This window comes from Hyla sarda, chromosome 4 (assembly GCF_029499605.1).
Source record: "Hyla sarda isolate aHylSar1 chromosome 4, aHylSar1.hap1, whole genome shotgun sequence".
Taxonomy (NCBI): Eukaryota; Metazoa; Chordata; class Amphibia; order Anura; family Hylidae; genus Hyla; species Hyla sarda.
Genome location: NC_079192.1, coordinates 206,810,632 through 206,835,218, shown reverse-complemented (window position 1 = coordinate 206,835,218; position 24,587 = coordinate 206,810,632). Strand labels below are relative to the sequence as shown.

Sequence of the window (24,587 nt, the reverse complement as noted above, 5' to 3'; positions counted from 1 at the left end):
TGTACATGTACTACATAATGCACACGTTCATTGCCATTTCATCATGCACACATCATAGCAGTCATCATATTTACATTTAGCGTTTTCCCTATGTGCATTACAGCTATAATACGGGGCAGTTGTTCATAATGTCTGCCAGGCACACGTTTCCATAGTGTTCTTGTCATGCTTTTGGCACCGTAGATCTCACACAGCATGCCTGACATTGATGGTTGTGTACTCATCTTGTCTGCCTCATCTGCAGGGGATGCACCGCCCATGTTATTGTGATTGACACAGAACAGTGACCTCACAACACACAGGTGGTGGTTACCCGTTGTGCCTGCCCTGTCTGCAGGGGGAGGTAGCACATAGTTTATTGCCTCTGACAATTTTTTTCACAACAATAACATCCTGACACACAGGTGGTGGTTTACCCGTTGAGCCTGCCACATAGGCAGGAGGATGCACCACATGGGTTATTGTTACTGACACGTTTTCAGAGCAATAACATCACAGCACATAGGTGGTTGTTTACCCATTATGCCTGCCACGTCTGCAGGGGGAGTCACCACGTAGGTTATTGTTAAGGATATGTTTCAAGCAATAATATTTCGACACAAAGGTGGTGGTTTACACATTACGTTTGCCACGTCTGCAGGGGGAGGCACCAAATAGGTTATTGGTACTTACTCTTCTTTCAGAGCAATAACATTGCGACACATAGGTAGTTGTTTATCCGTTATGCCTGTCACATCTTTAAAGCAATAACTTTACAACACATAGGTGGTTGCTTTGCCCGTTATGCCTGCCACGTTTGCAGGGGGGGGGTGCACCACATAAGTTATTTTTACTAAGACGTCTTCAGAGCAATAATATTCCGACACATAGGTGGTGGTCTACGAGTCATGCCTGCCACGTTTGCTGGGGAATGCATCACACAGGTTATTATTACTCGCATGTCTTGTCATGTAGATGCTTATATGCTGCAGAGGGTGGCGCTGCACTAGTCAGGGGTTACTGTCACAGTCTCAGAAGCTGTATTTCATACAAGTAGGTATGCAACGTTGCAGCCACGAGCATGAGTTTGTAGCCCCGAGTGCAAACTAAATAACCAAACACAGCTTCAGACCTGCAGAAATATGTACATGCAAAATACTGTACATGTAAATAGATCCAAAACCAGTGCCAAATCATCAAAGCTGCACCCTTTTCTAAGTGTCTAAAGCAGGTAGTAAATGTAGCATACAACATTTGCAATATTTTGTGGTGCATTACTGCATTACAGGCTAGAACTCTCACCTTAGTAAATCTTCTCCACTATTTTTACTTTTATTTAGAGAGCAATTGAAGTGGATACTCCAACACAGATTTCCTTGATCGATGAAGCTACTGGTGAAGTGGGTATTGCTTTATCTATTTCCATGTACCGTATATACTAGGGTATAAGCAGAGTTATTCAGCAAATTTTTCGTGCTGAAAATGCCCCTCTCGGCTTATACTCGAGTGCGTAAAAATTAATAGTGAAAATGGAGACATTTTTTTCAGGCATACCGGTGGGCTGGGCCGTCCATCTTCACCGGGAGACCCCTATCTCCGCTCTAGGCCGGCCCTGGACTCAGCCAGGGTAGGGTCGCTGGAGGGGTCGTGGTGGCTGTAGTCACCAGTCATCCGGCATGGAGCGGAGTTCGCTCCATGCGCGGATTACCGCGGTGCCACGCCCGAGATCGCAGGGGTCCCCAGCAGTGGGACCCCCGCGATCAGACATCTTAGGATAGGGAATAAGATGTTTTTCACCAGAGTATCCCTTTTAACTGAAAAGACAGAACTTACCTTCTGTGCTCCCAAATTGCTTTAGGTACTGCTGCGCCCAGTCTCTGCCACACTCCTCTTCCTGGTGCTGGGCCCTTATGTGTCACATCACTGGCTGAGGCAGGACACCACTGCAGCCAATGTATATAAATTCAAATAAGTTGTGCATAAAATGGAAATAAAGGTATTGCACAGTACGTGTATATTTTATTAACTGTATATATGTTTGTTTTACAGAAGGAAGAGGTTTTGATCACACTCTTGCCAGCGGGTCATTGTCCAGGTTCAGTAATGTAATATACACAGTAATCCTTACTACTATGTTTGATGTATGTAGACCACACCGACAGTGACGGCAAAGTCATTGGCCCAGATTCGTCAATCTGTCTGATTTGTCTATAGCAACCAATCTCAACCTTTTCATTTTTAGAAATTATTAGAAATTAAATTATTAGAAAGTTTTAGCAATTTTCTTATGCATTTTATTGATTTTTTTTTTTTTAATAATTTTATATAATACATTTTCTAACTCATCATTGCCCATATATTTTTAGACCTAGAGCTCCAAATCTTTCCTTTTTCTGCTCTAGTAACCAGACAGTGGTTTAAGTGTACAGTAATAATAACCTTTTGACACATCCTATGGACATATGAAATGGTTTGATTTTGATTGTTGAGACCCTGAATAATTGCTAGAACAAGGGGAGGAGTGTACAGCTGAGCATTTCTCTCCCCGTTCTTTCTATATGATTCCATAGACTTTAATTATGATTCAATTTCAGTGACTTGGTACAAAGCCAGGGAAAATTTGCTTGGCACGCATTAAAGGAGTATTATGGTGTTCTTATCCCTCTGTGCCTAGGCTGCAAAACGAAACAAAACAAACTTTTTTTGTTTTCCTACATTCCCCCATTGCTACAATATCTGTGTCCCTGTGTTCTCCGGTCCCTGTGTTCTTCCGCTTCCTGCGAGAGGGTGAGTCACGCTGCTCAGCGTATCACCGGCCGCAGCAATGTCCCGCAGGAAGCGGAAGAAGACGGACCGGAGAACGGGATACCAATATCGTAGCAACGGGGGAACGTAGGAAGGTGAGTTAAAGTTTGTTTTGTTTTGTTTTGCAGCCCGGGCACAGAGGGATAAGAAAAAAATCCACCATAGTACTCCTTTAAACCTGACTATATCTAGAAATTTCTTGGGGTATGACCACCCATACCCTGACTGTTAAAAAATGTTGACGTCTCTTTAGGACATATCAAAGGTATTTTTTTTATTTTTTTATTATTACTGTGCCACTTTAAGGAGTATTCAGCTGTAAATCGAGAGTACGCCATTAATATTAACTTCAGTTTTGGTCCCCCACCAAACACTACAGTTAGTATGCTCTGCACACAGCATCTAGGAGTACGATGGCCCATTTATGTTGTATAGGAGTAAGACAGCCCATTTATGTTGTATAGGAGTAAGACAGCCCATTTATGTTGTATAGGAGTAAGACAGCCCATTTATGTTGTATAGGAGTAAGACAGCCCATTTATGTTGTATAGGAGTAAGACAGCCCATTTATGTTGTATAGGAGTAAGACAGCCCATTTATGTTGTATAGGAGTAAGACAGCCCATTTATGTTGTATAGGAGTAAGACAGCCCATTTATGTTGTATAGGAGTAAGACAGCCCATTTATGTTGTATAGGAGTAAGACAGCCCATTTATGTTGTATAGGAGTAAGACAGCCCATTTATGTTGTATAGGAGTAAGACAGCCCATTTATGTTGTATAGGAGTAAGACAGCCCATTTATGTTGTATGGGAGTAAGACAGCCCATTTATGTTGTATGGGAGTACGACAGCCCATTTATGTTGTATGGGAGTAAGACAGCCCATTTATGTTGTATGGGAGTAAGACAGCCCATTTATGTTGTATGGGAGTAAGACAGCCCATTTATGTTGTATGGGAGTACGACAGCCCATTTATGTTGTATGGGAGTACGACAGCCCATTTATGTTGTATGGGAGTACGACAGCCCATTTATGTTGTATGGGAGTACGACAGCCCATTTATGTTGTATGGGAGTACGACAGCCCATTTATGTTGTATGGGAGTACGACAGCCCATTTATGTTGTATGGGAGTACGACAGCCCATTTATGTTGTATAGGAGTACGACAGCCCATTTATGTTGTATAGGAGTACGACAGCCCATTTATGTTGTATAGGAGTACGACAGCCCATTTATGTTGTATAGGAGTACGACAGCCCATTTATGTTGTATAGGAGTACGACAGCCCATTTATGTTGTATAGGAGTACGACAGCCCATTTATGTTGTATAGGAGTACATTAATGAGAATTAAGTCAGTTGAGTCAATGTTGTCAGTTGAACAGCGGTAAAAACAGGAAGAGGCCCCAATGAGAGCATCATTTTAGTTACTTCTTTTCAGCAAGGGAAATGTCTTTTTAGAGCCACAATAACAGCTGGTGCAGCAGGTGTTAAAACTAGAGCTTTGTGCAATAGTTTAGTGACCCAGTGAAACCTATAGGGATATGGAGATGTGGGGTAAATGGCGAAAACGTCCTATGTCCTTGACTTTTTTTTTTTTTCTGACTACTGGGAAAGATTTATCAAAACCTGTTTAGAGGAAAAGTTGACCAGTTGCCCATAGCAACCCGTCATATTGCTTCTTTCATTTTTCAGAGGTCTTTTAAAAAAATGAAAGAAGCGATCTGATTGGTTGCTTTGGGCAACTGGTCAACTTTTCTCTGCACAAGTTTTGATAAATCTCCCCCATTGTGTGTAAAAGCATCTGAAAGACCAGCAGGTAATTACATCCTCACTGAACTACATTCCCCAGCATTCCTATCTGCCAGTATGGGTACCCTGCCTGAATATAGACAGAATCCACAACCATTTCACTGGCAGTAAATGTGAATAGGGTATTTTTGTCCCACTGTTATGCTCTGGAAGAAATGTACATGAAATAATAACCGCATCACTAACTTTGTATCCTGCAACATGTTCCCTATTGATGTGCATTCTGTTCTGAAAAGCTGAGGATTGGCCTTATAGATCTGCATGCCAATTCAGATATCCGTTCAATTGAAAGCAATATGGAGCCATAGAAACCATTTAACTTAAACCATGAGGTTCTTTTTTTATGTTCGCTTGTTGTCTTTTTTTTATTTACGTTTTGAATATTTTAATTCTATACCCAACACATTCACTGCAGTGTATTAAGAATTTTCTCAGATGCTAAGAAAACACACCAAAACGCAAAATGAGTATCAACAGAATGTTAAAATATAACTTTTACTAGTTACTATAAAAAAAACACCCAAATGGTAAGTGCAAAAGTGTGATGATGCATAACTACCATATCATGTACCAGATAACAGCAGTGCCGCAGTACAGACAAAATAAAATAGAAATGGCAAATAAATGATTAATTATGTCCTTTAGCAGTCTCAGTCTGCGTATCATACCAACCGGCTCAAGAGGACATACCCCATAAACTAGATAGAACAGATCACCATAAGCTATTTCATATGCAGTAATCCCAACGCGTTTCAATCACTGGGAACAGTGATGTCGTCAGGGGCATAACATAACTAAGAAATAAATATCTCGGGGTTCAGACTGATAGAACTTTTTTAAACATTGACACTAGGTCAATTTAACAAGAACTTCCACAGTATCCTGTCCATATATGCCATAAAAGTAAATGAAGAACATTCAGTTAAATGCGATCAATGGAGTGCCAAGATCCATTCACAATGTGGACCGGACATCGGTTCAGTGTCAAAGTCCCATTCCGGCGCCAGTTGGATGCGAAGGAATGCTGCAGTGGCAGGGAGCCAAACACTCTGGCTACTGCGCGCGGTAAGTTATGCCCCTGATGACGTCGCTGTTCCCGATGATTGAAACGTGTTGGGATTACTGCATATGAATATAGTCTATGGGGCTCTGTTCTCCAATCTAGTTTATGGTGTTTGAACTCCTTCACACACACACTTCTTGAGCTGGTTGGTATTATATAGAGACTGAGACTGCGCGAGGACATAATTAAACGTTTATATGACATTTCTATTTTATTGTCCGTACTGTGGCATTGCAGTTATCTGGTAAATGATTTGGTAGTTATGTATCTTCACACTTTTGTACTTACTATTTGGGTGTTTTTTTATAGTAACTAGTAAAAGTTATATTTTAATATAGCACTTTTCGTTGATACACTTTGGGCATTATGGTTTGTTTCCTTTGATTTAGATTGCTGGAAAGGTCCACTAAGTGGGGTCTGTGCAGGACCAATACAGTATTCTGCGTAATTGTTCTCAGATTCTGAAATATGTCCTTATTTTTCTTTTCAGGTTTTTGTTTCAGGGACAAAATGGCACTGTTCTCTATACTGGGGACTTTAGACTAGCAAAAGGAGAAGTGTCCCGTATGGAGCTTTTGCATTCAGGAAGCAGGTGTGTAGTATAATATATACAGTATAGTAGCATATATTTCCTTGTGTGGTGATACACACCTGCTGGTGTAGAAATAGTTTAGCAGTGCATACATTTCTAGATGGGACTCACTATAGTCATTCAGTTTGGTTCTTCCACCATACCTTCCTTAGTACGATTTAGTATTATTGTTGGTCTTCTAAAACATGTGGTCATGGAAGTGTGTTTAATGAGTTTGCATGATTCCTACACGTCCTGGGTGCTCTTGTTTACAGAACCCTATTCTAAAATGAAGATCTCTGATCTTATCTCTGAAATCAAGACTCCACCCATAGAACAATCCTGGTCTTGTTTTCTACAGAAGTTCTTTTATAATAACTCTTTTTTTTTTCATAGAGTGAAAGACATTGAAAGCGTTTATTTAGATACAACATTCTGTGATCCCAAATTTTTCCAGATTCCCAGTAGGGTGAGTCCTTGTTGACACGTGTTTCTGAAATACAACTACTACTTCTTCATTCTCTGTTTCCTCATTTAAAAATGACCTGCAGTAGAAAGCTAAGATGTTATGTGCACCACATAGTGCATAAAGTAAAAAAAAATCCAGAAAACAATAGAGAAATTGAACTTTTATTTTATTCTCCTCCTTCAAAAATATAAAAAAGTTAATAAATGATGTGCACCTTTAAATTATTTCAAAAGTTTACAACTCATCCCACAATGAAACAGATCATCACACAGCCATGTAGATGGTGTAGTAAAGAAGTTACAGCTCTTGAAATGTGTTTGTGAAAAAAAGGTAAATCCTTAGGAGATTAATTGAACATAGTGTTTTCCTTTGTTTACTCCAGGAAGAATGTTTGCTGGGGATTCTGGAGTTGGTCCGTAGTTGGATAACACTAGGTCCTTACCATGTTGTCTGGCTTAACTGCAAAGCAGCTTATGGATACGAATATCTATTCACAAACCTGAGTGAGGAATTTGGAGCAAAGGTAAAGTGGAGCGCAGAAACCATTTCAAGGCTCTATCTTTAGTGTTTTATTACAAAGTCCTCAATAAGGTCTCTTCCTTATATATACCTGTGAATTGTTGATATTAATTGATTTTATTTTCATTTCAAGCTACAGCTGGGTTAGCGGCTTAGCCTTTTACCATAAAACTAACAGATTAAATGTGATCTCTTTTTGAGATGTTGCATGATTTGTATCCCGAGATCCACTGAATAGGTTGACTGGGCACCCTACCGATCATAAGAATTGGGGTCCCTTACCCAGCAAGGTAATGGAGTGCTGGTTGACCATGTGCACTGCCCCTCTACTCACAGTAGGACTGTTGCAGGTAGCCGGGTACAGTGCTTGACCACCACTCCGCTCACTCAGGAAATGGAAGGGACCCCTGTAGAGCCCTCTGTGGGACTGGTTTTTCAATCCCGCTCCCGCCCGCTCCTGATGACTCTTTTGACCAATCCCGCCCGCTCCCGTAGGGTGTTTGCTGCACTCACGCCCGCTCCCACTAAAATGTTTGTCCAAACCCGCCCGCTCCCGCTAACATAGGAATGTACATACACTAGAGTGCAATGCTCTTCACATACTCCCCATGTATAGCAGTGTATGTAGTACACACACTGCTATACATGGGGTTGTGCAGAGCATTGCACTCTAGTGTATGTACAGATGTGAATAGCAGTTACTGTGCAGACTCAGAGGCACTGACCGATGTATGTATGAGGACTCATTTTTTGCTCTGTGGTCTCTAGTTTTTATTAGTACCATTTTTGTTTTAATGGGACTTTGTGATAGCTTTTTACTATTTTTTTTTTTATGGCATAAGAAGTGACCAAAAATGCGCAATTTTGGACTTTAGTATTTTTTTGATGTGTTCGCCATAGACTGTGCAATTTAATTAACATTATTTTTTAATAGCTCAGACATTTACACACACGGCAATACACATACTTTTTTTTATATTTTTTTACATTATTTTATTTAAAAAATGGGAAGGTTGGTGGGGGGGGGGATTCAAGCTTCTATTAGGGAAGGGGGTAAACATTTTTTTACACTTTTTTTACTTTTTGTTATAGCTCCCATAGGGTATGTGCAGACTGCAGAGCATTGCACCCTGAGGTCTGTAGAAGAACCTAGGGTGCAATGCTCTGCAGTCTGCACATACACACACTCACTGCTTTACACATGGGGGTATTTACATTTCTATACAGGTGGGGGGGGTATGTGCAGAGAATTGCACCCTTGTCTGTAGTACAGATTAGGGTGCAATGCTCTGCACATACCCCCACCTGTATAGGAATTTACACACACACACACTGCTATACATATGGGAAGGTATGTGCAAAGCATTGCACCCTAAGGTCTGTAGAAGACACTAGAGTGAAATGCTCTGTCTGCAGACACGGACGGAGGCCCTGGGAGGATCACCGACTGCCTGGGCTGCAGCACAGCGCACAGTGAGTGTGTGCTGTGTAGATCGTGTTTTTACATACCGTAGTGGAGGCCCAGGCGGCAGCAAAAGCTGAAGATGGAGGGTCACTTTCACTAACTGGTCCTCCAGGGCAGGCATGCTGAACAAGGGATTGAATGGTGCTGGCACAGATGAAATGGTGGCACTACATCAGCAGCGGGGGAGGAGGCAGTTAGGAGGAGCAGCAGCCTCACCCTGGTGAGTGGTTAGTGAATGTACTCGGAGTGTGGGGTTACCGCTGAGTCACGGAGGGTGGGGTTACCGCTGAGTCACGGAGGGTGGGATTGCCGCTGAGTCACTGAGGCTGCTGCGAGATTTGCGGGACCTGCAGGCATAGTGCTTTACAGCCCGCGCCATCCCGCAGCATCCTCCTGACTGCCCGCAGGTTTTGGGTTGGGTCCCGCAGCATCCCAATGCAGGGCTCTAGACCCCTGTTCTCATGTTTAGTGGCGGTACCAGTGGCCGGAAAATACAAATTCAAAGTAGAATTTTTAGTTATTAGTTTTTCTAACAATGTTAAGCCTACAGATACCTTTAGGGGCATTTTTATTAATTTACTTAAATTCATGGGGTTTTTATTAAAAATCTTGAACCATTTAGGTTCCGCAGCATCTATGTTTCTTAATACCTAACAAGCTGCAGAAATCGGTTCACTGTAAAATATCTCGCGGACAATTTCTAAGGCTGGGTTTACACTACGGAATCCCTGACAGGAATTTCCACTTAAGATCCTGAGGGTGGGGCTAGGACTGTGCGGACTGCATTGCCATACCCATAGACAGGAATGCATTTCTGAGCAGATCCGCCTAAAGAATGTTTACGTCCACACAGTCTTTCGACAGATCTGCTCAGAAATGCATTGCTGTCTGTGGGGACGGCAGTGCAGTCTGTGCGGTCCTAGCGCTGCCCTCGGAATTTCCGTCTGGGATTTCTGTGGTGTAAACCCTGCCTAAAAGCTTAAGCTGCAACCTGCTTCCTTGTCCCGAGTGATCATCTAAGCTCAATATTGATTAATTATGTTAATTAATAATTTGAACAGAGAAGGCAGTTTAATGCTTTTGCCAGTGTTTCCCAACCAGGGTGCCTCCAGCTGTTGCAAAACTACAACTCTCAGCATGCCTGGACAGCCTTCGGCTGTCCAGGCATGCTGGGAGTTGTAGTTTTGCAAGAGCTGGAGGCACCCTGGTTGGGAAACACTGGCTTATGGAATAGAGATTGTTGTGGAGTGACAGCCCCTGGTCCATATGCTACACTCCAGCCTAGAGCTGGTTAGGTTCTGTGCAAACCACCTGAGGGAGTTATTAGGCCACATTCCACATGCAGGTGAACGTGGGTGGGCAAAACACCCCCCCCATGCATTCACCAGTGCCCATGTGATGTTGCACGGATTATCAGCAACATTGTGCAGCCATTGGTGAACGCGTGTTGGTGTGGTTGCAGCCATATATGTTCACCTGCAAAGACTTAAGCTTCTCAGGTGAGCGGCTTCAAGTGTGAGAGGACACAGGAATGCTAAGCCTGCAGGAGCCCGGTGGGCTAAGTCTTGGTGAAATTCTTATGTTTGTCATTAAAGGGGTTCTCCGGTGGAAAACTTTTTTATTTTTTTTTTAACCACTGGTGACAGCAAGTTAAACAGATTTTTAAATTACTTCTGTTAAAAAAAATCTTTATCCTTCCAGTACTTATTAGCAGCTGTAGATTACAGAGAGTTATTTTGTTTTTGGATTTCTTTTTTTTTTTTTTTTCTGTCCACAGTGCTCTCTGCTGACACCTCTGTCTGTATCAGCAATTGTCCAGAGCAGCATAGGTTCACTATGGGGATTTGCTCCTGTTCTGGACAGTTCCTGATACGGACAGAGGTGTCAGCTTAGAGCACCGTGGACAAAAAGAAAATAACTTTGTCTGTAGTATATAGCAGCTAATAAGTACTGGAAGGATAAAGATTTTTTTAATAGAAGTAATTTACAAATCTGTTTAATTTTCTGGCACCAGTTGATTAACCCCTTAAGGACCAGGGGCTTTTCCATTTTTGCACTTTCATTTTTTCCTCCTCAACTTAAAAAAATCATAACCCTTTCAATTTTGCACCTAAAAATCCATACCAGGGCTTATTTTTTGCGCCACCAATTCTACTTTGTAATGACATAAATCTACAGCGAAACAGGAAAAAAAATCATTGTGCAACAAAATTGAAAAAAAACACAATTTTGTAAATTTTGGGTGCTTCCGTTTCTACACAGTACATTTTTCGGTAAAAATGACACCTTATCTTCTGTAGGTCCATACGATTAAAATGATACCCTATTTATATAGGTTTGGTTTTGTCGTACTTTTGGAAAAATCATAATACATGCACGGAAATTAATACATTTAAAATTGTCATTTTCTGACCCCTAAAACTTTTTTACATTTTTCTGCGTACGGGGAAGTATGAGGGCTCATTTTTTTGCGCCGTGATCTGAAGTTTTAATCGGTACCATTTTTGTTTTGATTGGACTATTTGATTCCTTTTTTTTTTTTTTTTTTTTTTTTTTTAATGGTATAAAAAGGGCCCAAAAATACTCTATTTTGGACTTTGGAATTTTTTTGCGCATATGCCATTGATCGTGCGGTTTAATTTACGACATATTTTTATAGTTCGGACATTTATGCACGTGGCGATACCACATATGTTTATTTTTATTATGTTTATATAGTTTTTTATATGGAATTTGGGAAATTGGGGGGTGATTTTAAACTTTTAATAAGGAAGTGGTTAGTGTGTGTTTTTAAACTTTTTTATTAAACTTTTTTTTTTTTTTTACACTTTTAGTCACCTTAGGGGACTGTTAGGAGGAATCATTAGATTCCTCATACAGATCAATATGGTTCTATATAGCCATATTGATCTGTGTGCTCTGCGCTTGATTGATAAAGCCTGGTCCTGCCAGGCTTTATCATTCAGAGCACGGGAGCCGCGGCAGCAGGAGAGGTAAGCCCTCAGGCTACCTCCACAGTGGATCCTACCCCACCCCCCCCCCCCCCCCCCCCTCCGATCCACCCCACTAGACCACCAGCGGGGACAGGATACAGGCACCTTTAGACATTGCTGTCAACTTTGACAGCGGATCTAAAGGGTTAATAGCCGGCCGCGCCGATCGCCGCATGTCTATTAACGCCGGCCCTCAGCTACAGGAATCAGCTGGGGGCCGGCCAGTATGACGCGGGCTCGAGTCAGGAGCCAGCGTCATACACCGTTAACGGCCATTGGACGAGTATAGACGTCCATGGTCGTTAACAGGTTAAAGAAAAATGTATTTTCCACCGGAGTACCTCTCTAAGCAGTAGGATCAAACTGTTAGTTGGGGACTTTGTCCTATGTTTAGTTTCTGCTCAGATGAGCAGATTGTGTATATGTGCACAGTGTTAAATATATTTGTTGCCTTTGTGGATACGGAGGCCAGGATAAAATGTACTTTGCTGTGTTGGACTGCGGTTTCTGGTGTACCAACCATCTAAGACCAAGGAGTTGTTTATTCTCGTGAACAAGTGACCCAAGTTACTACACTACTTATAGTGCTGATGAGAGGTTTGTTTGTCTTTGGAAGGGGGTGTGAATATGCTTGTTTATTTATTTATTTATTTATACATATATATTTAAAATTTACTTTATCTTTTCTTTAAACAGGTTCATGTGAATAAGCTAGATATGTTCAGGAATATGCCTGAGATCCTTTGCCAGGTGACAACTGATAGGCGGACGCAGATACATGCTTGTCGTCATCCAGTGGTAAATACATTGACAACAACAGTTCTTCAGTGATTTTAATTACTGCTGCCAGTGAGAAGTATGTTTATTTTATAAAAAAAAAATAAAAAAATTCCATACAGTTTTCAAATTTTTTTTTTTGCTATTTTACTACTTCAGTTTCCCTCTCTATCCCCCTTTTATAACTTTAGCTGTTTGTAGAGACATATATTGTTTTCTATCTGCCTATATCTTCTGCTCTGAACAAGATATAGAGCTGACTGATTACATTTAAGTCTGTGTCCTGCTCACTGTGCTTAGTTTTTAGTTTTTTTTTAATAGAGATGTACAGTGGGGCAAAAAAGTATTTAGTCAGCCACCAATTGTGCAAGTTCTCCAATTAAAAAGGGAGGCCTGTAATTTTCATCATAGGTATACCTCAACTGAGAAAAAGAAAATAATTTATTTGCAAATTATGGTGGAAAATAAGTATTTGGTTAATAACAAAAGTTCATCTCAATACTTTGTTATATACCCTTTGTTGGCAGTGACAGAGGTCAAACGTTTTCTGTAAGCCTTCACAAGGTTTTCACACACTGTTGCTGGTATTTTGGCCCATTCTGCCACGCAGAACTCCTCTAGAGCAGTGATGTTTCCGTGCTGTTGCTGGGCAACATGGACTTTCAACTACTTCCAAAGGTTTTCTATGGAGTTAAGATCTGGGGACTGGCTAGGCCACTCCAGGACTTTGAAATGCTTCTTATGAAGCCACTCCTTCGTTGCCCAGGTGGTGTGTTTGGTATCATTGTCACGCTGAGAGACCCAGCCACGTTTAATCTTCAATACTGATGGAAAGAGGTTTTCGCTCAAAATCTCTCGATACATGGCACCATTCATTCTTTCCTTTACACGGATCAGTCGTCCTGGTCCCTTAGCAGAAAAACAGCCCCAAAGCATGGCATGATGTTTCCACACCCATGCTTCACAGTAGGTATGGTGTTCTTTGGATGCAGCTTAGCATCCTTTCTCCTCCAAACACGACGAGTTGCGTTTTTACCAAAAAATTCTACTTTGGTTTCATCTGACCATATGGCATTTTCCCAATCCTCTTCTGATTCATCCATTGCTCTATAGCAAACTTCAGACGGGCCCGGACATGTACTGGCTTAAGCAGGGGGACACGTCTGGCACTCCATGATTTGAGTCCCTGGCAGCGTAGTGTGTTACTGATGGTAGCCTTTTGTTACTTTGATCCCAGCTCTTTGCAGGTCATTCACTAGGTCCCCCCCCGTGTGGTTCTCTGTTGTTTGCTCGCCATTCTTGTGATCATTTTGACACCACGGGGTGAGATCTTGCGTGGAGCCCCAGATCAAGGGAGATTATCAATGGTCTTGTATTTCTTCCATTTTCTAATAAGTGCTCCCACAGTTGATTTCTTCACACCAAGCTGCTTGCCTATTGCAGATTCAGTCTTCCCAGCCTGGTGTCCTTCGACATCTCTTTTGTTTTGGCCATAGTGGAGTTTGGAGTGTGACTGCAGGGGTGTGGAAATAAAATAAAAAAATAAAATAAATGCTTGTCCATGGGACTAAAACGGAGCACCTTGTGGTCAAACTTACACATTATTTTAATACTTTAGGTCGGCCTGATTATACAAAAAAAAAAAAAAATCCTGACCCCTATAACATTTTTATTTTTCCATATACCGGGCTGTATGAGGGCAAAATTTTTGGACCGTAATCTACTGTATGTATCAGTACTATTTTGGTATTGATCGAATTTTTTGAACACTTCATTTTTTCTGGGATATGATGTTATAAACTTTATATAAATAAAATGTTGTTTTTTTATAATTTGGACAATTACAATAATTTTTATTATGTTTTGCATATTTTTTTATATGGAAAATGAGAGTGATATGAACTATTAATATGGAAGGGGTTAATGGGTGTTTTTTAAAACTTTTTTTTTTTTAATACACTTTAGTAGGAGGAATGATTAGATTCCTCATACAGATCAATGCAGTTCTATTTAACTCCATTGATCTGTGCTCATTTGGTTGAGCCTGCTCAAGGCAGGCTCAATCAAATGCAGATCTAAGGGGGCAGCCACCAATGAATACAGAGGTAAGCCCTCCAGCTACCTCCACAGGGGATGGCCCCCGCGATCGGCTGCGAGGGGGGGGGGGTCCGACCAGGGATGGTTATAAGAAACCTTTAGACCCTGCTGTCAACTTTGACATCGGTGATCTGAAAGGCTAATAGCCGGCCGCGGCGAGTGCCGCATATCTGGCTATTAGCGGCAGCCCCCCGGCATCTGAAACCAGCCAGTTCGAGTCAGAAGCCTGCTCCATAGACCCTGAGCGCCGGTGTGAGGTGCAGACTTGCGTCCCATGCAAGTCTGCGCCCGCTCCTCCCGTCAGTCTGCACCTCACACCGGCGTTATAAAAATAAAGTCAGTCCTGCCCTGCTAGCCCGATACAGGGCTAAATGTATGAAAAATTCCCCTGCCCGGCACCCCGGAACTACATGTCCCGGGCGTCGGGTGATGGCATTTCCACATCCCTGGACAGTCTGAGGTTGTGGACAGGTGTCTTTTATACTGAGAACAAGTTCAAACAGGTGCCATTAACCCCTTCAGGACCAAGCCCATTTTTGCCTTAAGGACCAGAGCGTTTTTTGCACATCTTACCACTGTCACTTTAAACATTAATAACTCTGGAATGCTTTTAGTTATCATTCTGATTCCGAGATTGTTTTTTCGTGACATATTCTACTTTAACATGGTGGTAAATTTTTGTGGTAACTTGCATCCTTTCCTTGTGAAAAATCCTAAAATTTGATGAAAAATTTAAAAATTTTGCATTTTTCTAACTTTGAAGCTCTCTGCTTGTAAGGAAAATGTATATTACAAATAAAAAATTTTTTTATTCACATATACAATATGTCTACTTTATGTCTGCATCATAAAAGTGACGAGTTTTTACTTTTGGAAGACACCAGAGGGCTTCAAAGTTCAGCAGCAATTTTCCAATTTTTCACAAAATTTTCAAACTCACTATTTTTCAGGGACCAGTTCAGATTTGAAGTGGATTTGAAGGGTCTCCATATTAGAAATACCCCACAAAAGACCCCATTATAAAAACTGCACCCCCCAAAGTATTCAAAATGACATTCAGTCATCATTTTAACCCTTTAGGTGTTTCACAGGAATAGAAGCAAAGTGAAGGAGAAAATTCACAATCTTCATTTTTTACACTCGCATGTTCTTGTAGACCCAATTTTTGAATTTTTACAAGGGGTAAAAGGAGAAAATGTATACTTATATTTGTAGCCTGATTTCTCTTGAGTAAGCACATACCTCATATGTCTATGTAAAGTGTTCGGCGGGCGCAGTAGAGGGCTCAGAAGGGAAAGAGCGATAAGGGAATTTTGGAGAGTACGTTTTTCTGAAATGGTTTTTGGGGGGCATGTTGCATTTAGGAAGCCCCTATGGTGCCAGAACAGCAAAAAACCCTCACATGGCATACCATTTTGGAAACTAGACCCCTTGAGGAACATAACAAGGAATAAAGTGAGCCTTAATACCCCACAGGTGTTTCACGACTTTTGCATATGTAAAAAAATATATATTTTTTTTTCACTAAAGTGTGTTTCCCCCCCAAATTTCACATTTTTCCAAGGGTTAATAGCAGGAAATACCCCCCAATATTTGTAACCCCTTCTCTTCTGAGTATGGAGGTATCCCATAAGTTGACCTGAAGTGCACTATTAGCGAACTACAATGCTCAGAAGAGAAGGAGTCATATATGGCTTTTTGAGAGCAAATTTTGCTCAGGGGGAATGTCGCATTTAGGAAGCCCCTATGGTGCCAGAACAGCAAAAAAAAAAACACATGGCATACCATTTTGGAAACTAGACCCCTTGAGGAATGTAACAAGGGGTACAGTGAGCATTTGCCCCCCACTGGTGTCTGACAGATCTTTGGAACAGTCGGCTGTACAAGTTTTCATTTTCACTGACCACTGTTCCAAAGATCCGTCAGACACCTGTGGGGGGTAAATTCTCACTGCACCCCTCATTACATTCCGTGAGGGGTGTTGTTTCCGAAATGGGGTCACATGTGTTTTTTTTTTTTGCGTTCGTCAAAACCGCTGTAACAATCAGCCACCCCTGTGCAAATCACCTCAAATGTACATGGTGCGCTCTCCCTTCTGGGCCTTGTTGTGCGCCCCCGGAGCACTTTGCGCTCACATATGGGGTATCTCTGTAGTCGGGAGAAATTGCGTTACAAATTTTGGGTGGCTTTTTTCCCTTTTACCTCTTGTGAAAATGTAAAGTATAGGGCAACATCAGCATGTTAGTGTAAAAAATTAAATTTTTTTACACTAACATTCTGGTGTAGACCTCAACATTTCCTTTTCATGAAGGGTTAAAGAAGAAAAAGCCCCCCAAACCTTGTAACGCAATTTCTCCCGAGTACGGCGATACCCCATATGTCGCCCTAAACTGTTGCCTTGAAATACGACAGGGCTCCAAAGTGAGAGCGCCGTGCGCATTTGAGGCCTAAATTAGGGATTTGCATAGGGATGGACATAGGGGTATTCTACGCCAGTGATTCCCAAACAGAGTGCCTCCAGCTGTTGCAAAACTCCCAGCATGCGTGGACAGTCAACGGCTGTCCGGCAATACTGGGAGTTGTTGTTTTTCAACAGCTGGAGGCTCTACTTTGGAAACAGTGGCGTACCGGACGTTCTTATTGTGGGAGGGCGGCTGTGTAGGGGTATGTGTATATGTAGTGTTTTTAACTTTTTATTTTATTTTGTGTTAGTGTAGTGTAGTGTTTTTTAGGGTACAGTCACATGGGCGGGGGATTACAGCGAGTTTCCCGGCGCAAAATTTGCTGCATCTCAAGATGCGAGAAACCCACTGTAAAAGCCTCACCCATGTGAATGTACCCTGTACATTCACAGGGGGGGGGGGGGTGCACCAGCTGTTGCAAAACCACAACTCCCAGCATAGGGAGTTATAGTTTTGCAACAGCTGGAGGCACACAGGTTAGGAAACACTGAGTTAGAAACAGACAATGTTTCCCAACCAGTGTGTCTCCAGTTGTTGCAAAACTACAACTCCCAGCATGCCCAGACAGCTGAAGGGCATGCTGGGAGTTGTAGTTCGGCAACATCTGAAGGGCCAGATGTTGCTGAACTAAAACTCCCAGCATGCCTGGACAGTCAGTGCATGCTGGGAGTTGTAGTTTTGCAACAGCTGGAAGAGCACAGATTGGAGACCATTATACAATGGTCTCCAAACTGGGGCCCTCCAGATGTTGCAAAACTACAACTCCCAGCATGCCCAGACAGCCAAAGGCTGTCTAGGCATGCTGGGAGTTGTAGTTTTCAGACTCCTAGAAGCAGAAGTGAAGATCTTCACTGCTGCTTCTGAGGACCATATACTTACCTGCCGGTCCCGTCGCTGCTCGTCCACGTGGCCGGTCCTGCCGCTGCTCCTCGGTCCCGCCAGGTAAGGCCGCCGGTCCCCTGATGTTCCCCCCCCTATGCCGCAGGTCCCCGCGAGCCCCCGCAGCCATCGTCCCCCGTTCTGCCCGACTTCCAGGGGCGGGCAGTGCGGGGGATCTGAACTTTCACCCCAGATCACTGTGATTGGTCCACAGGGACCAATCACAGTGATCGCTGACCAGGACCATCAATGGATGGTCCTGGGGGTGAAGCAGAAGTTGTCCCCTGCTGGAAACAGCGGGACTTCTGCCAGTTAACCTGTGCGATGCTGCGCATCGCCGGGTTAACTGAATGTCATTTATAAACGCCGGGATGCGCGAACGCACTGCACAAACCGGCGTTTATATATGCCATTCTGCGGGAAGGGGTTAATACAGGTAACGAGTGGAGGACAGAAGAGACTCTTAAAGAAGTTACAGGTCTGTGAGAGCCAGAAATCTTGCTTGTTTGTAGGTGACCAAATACTTAATTTCCACCATAATTTACAAATAAATTCTTTAACCCCTTAAGGACTGAGGGTTTTTCGGTTTTTGCACTTTCGTTTTTTCCTCCCCTTTTAAAAACCATAACCCTTTCAATTTTGCACCACTAATTCTACTTTGCAGTGACATCAGTCATTTTACCCAAAAATCGACAGCGAAACAGAAAAAAATCATTGTGCGACGAAATTGAAGAAAAACACAATTTTGTAACTTTTGGGGGCTTCCGTTTCTACACAGTACATTCTTCGGTAAAAATGACACCTTATCTTTATTCTGTAGGTCCATACGATTAAAATGATACCCTACTTATATCGGTTTGATTTTGTCGTACTTCTGGAAAAAATCATTACTACATGCACGGAAATGTATACGTTTAAAATTGTCATCTTCTGACCCCTATAACTTTTTTTATTTTTCCACATATGGGGCGGTATGAGGGCTAATTTTTTGCACCGTTATCTGAAGTTTTTAAAGGTACCATTTTTGTATTGATCTGACTTTTGATCGCTTTTTATTCATTTTTTCATGATATAAAAAGTGACCAAAAACACGTTATCTTGGACTTTGGATTTTTTTTGCGCGTACGCCATTGACCGTGCGGTTTAATTAATTATATATTTTTATAGTTTGGACATTTACGCACGCGGCAATACCACAAGTTTATATTTCTTTTTATTTACATGGTTGTGTTTTTTTTAAGGGGGTGATTTGAACTTTTATTAAGGAAAGGGTTAAATCACATTTATTAACTTTTTTTTTTTTTTTTTTTGCAGTGTCATAGCTCCCATAGGGACCTATAGCACTGCACACACTGATTGCCAGCACTGTTCACTGCAAAGCCGTAGCTTTGCAGTGATCAGTGTTATCGGCAGTCGATTGCTCAAGCCTGTATCTCAGGCTTGGAGCAATCAATCGCCGAAGGGAAACGCCGGAGGAAGGTAAGAGGACCTCCGCTCGTGTCCCAGCTGATCGGAACACCGCATTTTCACTGCGGTGGTCCTGATCAGGACCCGTGAGCAGTCGGGAAGCTTTCACTTTTTTTTTTTTAGACGTTCAACTTTGAACGCCGCGTCTAAAGGGTTAAAAGTGCCGGGACCGACCCGATATGACGCGGGGTCACCGCGTGACCCCGCGTTATATCATGGGAGCCAGCCAAGGATATACGTCCTTGGTCGTTAAGGGGTTAGAAAAATCAGACCATGTTATTTTATGTATTTTTTTTTTTTTCTCATTATGTCTCTCATAGTTGAGGTATACCTATGATGAAAATTAGGGATCGATTATCATATTGGCCGATATTCACGATTTTGTTAATTATCGGTATCAGCATCTAATCTTGCCGATAATGCGTCTTGCCTGCGACACCCGGCACGGAGAACTGTGCTGCTGGCTGCTTTTTTGCATCTCCCACACAGCCGCCCTGTAAGAGAACCGCAGTGGCTGCCTGGGAGAGGCGCTTTGAACTTCGGCGTGGTGCTGCTGCGCTTAGATGTGAGGTCACCGTAGGGTGACCTCACGTCTAAACGCAGCAGCGCCACGCCGGAGTTCACTGTGTCACAATCAGTGCGCCTGCCACCCTGCTCTCTCTCTTGTACAGGGCCCTGCTTGTCCTCGGCGTACAGGGCCCTGATTGTCCTCGGCGTACAGGGCCCTGCTTTAAAATGCCCAAAAATTAAAATGCAGGGAATATCTGTGTAAGTTATCGGCTATCGGCCTGAAAGTTCACAGGGTATCGGCTCTAAAAAAAACAATATCTGTCGAAAATTACAGGCCTCTCTAATCTTTTTAAGTGGGAGAACTTGCACAATTGGTGGCTGGCTAAATACTTTTTTGCCCCACTGTATATGGTTCTCTCTAGAGGATTTTTGTTGTTTTGGATTTGTGTGTTTTTTTTATTTTTATTTTCTGTGTTTTTTTTTCTTGTTGCATTATTTTAGTATACTCTGCTCAATATTAAAATTGCAACCGAGAAGGAGAAGTCATGAAATTATGGAAATCACAGAATCAATAGACATGGTACTGATATGCAAACAAAATATTCAAATGTCTAGAAATACACACACACACGCCTTGGCATGCTGTCAATAAAATGATTAATGGTTGTCTGAGGAATGTTCTGCATGGCAAATGCACATGGGCACCCACATCATTAAGATCTGTTGCTGGCAGCTCCCTTTTGCAATTGCTAACCAATGAAATCCCAGATGTGCTTGATGGAAAACATGACAGCACGATTAAGCCACGCAGGCTGTTCACAGAAGCATGAACAACATGCTGCCTGCCATTAACCCCTTAAGAACTCAGCCCATTTTGGCCTTAAGGACAATTTAATTTTTACGTTTTCATTTTTTCCTCCTCGCCTTCTAAAAACCATAACTCTTTTATATTTTCATCCACAGACTAGTATGAGGGCTTGTTTTTTGCGCGACCAGTTGTCCTTTGTAATAACATAACTCATTATATCATAAAATGTATGGCGCAACCAAAAAACACTATTTTTTGTGGGGAAATTAAAACCAAAAACACAATTTTGCTAATTTTGGAAGGTTTCGTTTTCACGCCTTACAATTTATGGTAAAAATGACGTGTTCTTTATTCTGAGGGTCAATACGATTAAAATGATACCCATTATTATATACTTTTATATTATTGTTGCGCTTAAAAAAAATCACAAACTTTTTAACCAAATTAGTACGTTTATAATCCCTTTATTTTGATGACCTATAATTTTTTTATTTTTCGTATAAGCGGCGGTATGGGGGCTCATTTTTTGCGCCATGATCTGTACTTTTTTTTGATACCACATATGCATATAAAAAACTTTTAATACATTTTTTATAATTTTTTTTTTTTAATAAAATGTATTAAAAAAGTAGGAATTTTGGACTTTTTTTTTTTTTTCGTTCACGCCGTTAACCGTACGGGATCATTAACATTTTATTTTAATAGTTCGGACATTTACGCACGCGGCGATACCAAATATGTCTATAAAAAAATTTTTTTTACGCTTTTTGGGGGTAAAATAGGAAAAAACGGACGTTTTACTTTTTTATTGGGGGAGGGGATTTTTCACTTTTTTTTTTTACTTTTACATTTTTTTTTTACACTTGAATAGTCCCCATAGGGGACTATTCATAGCAATACCATGATTGCTAATACTGATCTGTTCTATGTATAGGACCTAGAACAGATCAGTGTTATCGGTCATCTCCTGGAGTGAGAGCGCACTATGTACATTTGAGACCTTAATTGGTTTGCGCAGGGGTGGCTGATTTTTACAGCGGTTCTGACATAAACGCAAAAAAAATAAATACCCACATGTGACCCCATTTTGGAAACTACACCCCTCATGGAAAACTTCGGTCCCGGCAGTTTAACCCTTACAGCCGCGGTTGGAAGCGACCGCGAGCTGTAAGGAGTCTTGACAGAGGGAGGGGGCTCCCTCTGTCTCTCTCCTGTAGCACCCCGCAACTATCGCGGGGTGCTGCTGCTTACATGGGCAGCCGGGGGTCTATACTTGGACCCCCAGGTCTGCCTCGGTTATTGCCTGTGAGGATGTGCCAGAGGCAAGTCCTCATATGCTGCCTGCTAGTGTAAAACTAGCAGGCTGCATATATCTGCAATGCTGCAGAAAGTGAAAAAAATATAAAAATAAGTGTAACAACAAGTATAAAAATTTAAAATAAAAATACATTTTTATTTTTCATTATATTTAATTAATTAATGTATGTGTAGGATCACACGGCGCACATCTGCAGCATAATACGTGCTGCGGATGTCCGCCAACAGTCACAATAATGAGCTCCCTGCTGCGACTGGGTAGCTTTGTGTATCCAATAATTGCGTCGATTTCCCGCCGGAGGTCATGACCGGACACGCTGAGCTACCCAGCCACAGCAGTGATCTCGCCCTTGTGACTGCTGGGGGGCATCTGCGGTGTGAAATATGCTGGGGATGCGCTCTGTGACCCTACACTGCGTCCCATTCATACTGCGTTTCCGCAGTGTTAGAGGTATCCGTCAGCATCATGTCAAAAAGAGTGACGCTGACGTATACTGTAGCAGCTCCATTCATTTCTGAATGAGACGGTACAATATACATTGGCATCCCTTTTTTGACATGACAACGGAAACATATACTGCAAAAATGCAGTATGATTGGGGACTATTCATATAATGATGCCTTGAAAGCCAAAGGGGGCTCGTCTCTTTTGGGGTCCTACCACGCGGCCAAGGAACCAAATATGGCCTAAGCGGGGGTATTTCCAAACACGGGCCGAGCAGCTTAATAAAATATAGGGTGCATTTCTTGCAATATCAGAAGTGATGTTCAAAAAATATGCCCCACAAATGATGTATTTGGGAAATATTGCAAATTTCGAATTTTTAACACTGACTTTGTAATAATTCCTGCCAAAAAACTATGGTGTTAAAATACTCACTGTACCCAATAGCGAATACCTTGAGGGGTCTAGTTTTTAAAATGGGGTCATTTGGGGGGGGGGGGTGTTCCTATGTTCTACCACCTTCAAATTTCTTCAAATGTGCGTTTACAAAACCCCCCGTGGTGCCAGAACAGTAGACCCCCCCACATGTGACCCCATTTTGAAAACTACACCCCTCACAGAATTTAATAAGGGGTGCAGTGAGTATTTACACCCCACTGGCGTTTGACATATCTTTGGAACAGTGGGCTGTGCAAATGAAAAATTTTATTTTTCATTTTCATGGACCACTGTTCCAAAAATCTGTCAGACACCTGTGGGGCGTAAATTCTCACTGTACCCCTAATTGCATTACGTGAGGGGTGTAGCTTCCAAAATGGGGTCACGTGGTGGGGGGGGGGGGCGCAAGTATTAAATTCTGTGAGGGGTGTAGTTTTCAAAATGGGGTCACATGTGGGGGGGGTCCACGGTTCTGGCACCATGGGGGGGGTTTGTAAACGCACATGACCCCTGACTACCATTCCAAACGGATTCTCTTTCCAAAAGCTCAATTGCGCTCCTCCTCTTCTGAGCATTGTAGTTCGCCAGCAGAGCACTTGACGTCCACACATGGGGTATTTCCATACTCAGAAGAAATGGGGTTACAAATTTTGGGGGTCATTTTCTCCTATTACCCCTTGTAAAAATGTAAAATTTAGGGGAAAAAACTGCATTTTAGTCAAAAAAATATTTTTCTTTCATTTATGCATCCAACTTTAACAAAAAGTCGTCAAACACCTGTGGATAGTTAAGGCTCACTGTCCCCTTGTTATGTTCCTTAACCCCTTAAGGACGCAGGTCGTAAATGTACGTCCTGGTGAGGTGGTACTTAACGCACCATGACATACATTTACGTCCTAAGCATAACCGCGGGCATCGGAGCGATGCCCGTGTCATGCGCGGCTGATCCCGGCTGCTGATCGCAGCCAGGGACCCGCCGGCAATGGCCGACGCCCGCGATCTCGCGGGCGTCCGCCATTAACCCCTCAGGTGCCGGGATCAATACAGATCCCGGCATCTGCGGCAGTTCGCGATTTAAATGAACGATCGGATCGCCCGCAGCGCTGCTGCGGGGATCCGATCATTCATAACGCCGCACGGAGGTCCCCTCTCCTTCCTCCGTGCGGCTCCCGGCGTCTCCTGCTCTGGTCTGTGATCGAGCAGACCAGAACAGGAGATGACCGATAATACTGATCTGTTCTATGTCCTATACATAGAACAGATCAGTATTAGCAATCATGGTATTGCTATGAATAGTCCCCTATGGGGACTATTCAAGTGTAAAAAATTTTTTAAAAAAATTTAAAAGTAAAAAAAAGTGAAAAATCCCCTCCCCCAATAAAAAAGTAAAACGTCCGTTTTTTCCAATTTTACCCCCAAAAAGCGTAAAAAACTTTTTTTATAGACATATTTGGTATCGCCGCGTGCGTAAATGTCCGAACTATTAAAATAAAATGTTAATGATCCCGTACGGTGAACGGCGTGAACGAAAAGAAAATAAAAAAGTCCAAAATTCCTACTTTTTTAATACATTTTATAAAAAAAAAAATTATAAAAAAATGTATTAAAAGTTTTTTATATGCAAATGTGGTATAAAAAAAAATACAGATCATGGCGCAAAAAATGAGCCCCCATACCGCCACTTATACGGAAAAATAAAAAAGTTAGAGG

At 42.1% G+C, this 24,587-nt stretch overlaps 1 protein-coding gene across 3 annotated transcripts in view; it reads left to right on the top strand.

Annotated features, from left to right (window-relative positions):
* Positions 1-24,587, top strand: part of DCLRE1C (DNA cross-link repair 1C) — a 58,500-nt gene that overhangs the window by 10,802 nt on the left and 23,111 nt on the right. For all 3 annotated transcript variants that reach the window (XM_056573378.1, XM_056573379.1, XM_056573377.1), the window contains exons 4-9: positions 1,320-1,379; positions 2,029-2,084; positions 6,151-6,252; positions 6,628-6,700; positions 7,083-7,223; positions 12,374-12,475. In XM_056573378.1, coding sequence (XP_056429353.1) covers positions 1,320-1,379; positions 2,029-2,084; positions 6,151-6,252; positions 6,628-6,700; positions 7,083-7,223; positions 12,374-12,475 — 534 coding nt within the window. The remainder of the gene's footprint in view (positions 1-1,319; positions 1,380-2,028; positions 2,085-6,150; positions 6,253-6,627; positions 6,701-7,082; positions 7,224-12,373; positions 12,476-24,587) is intronic.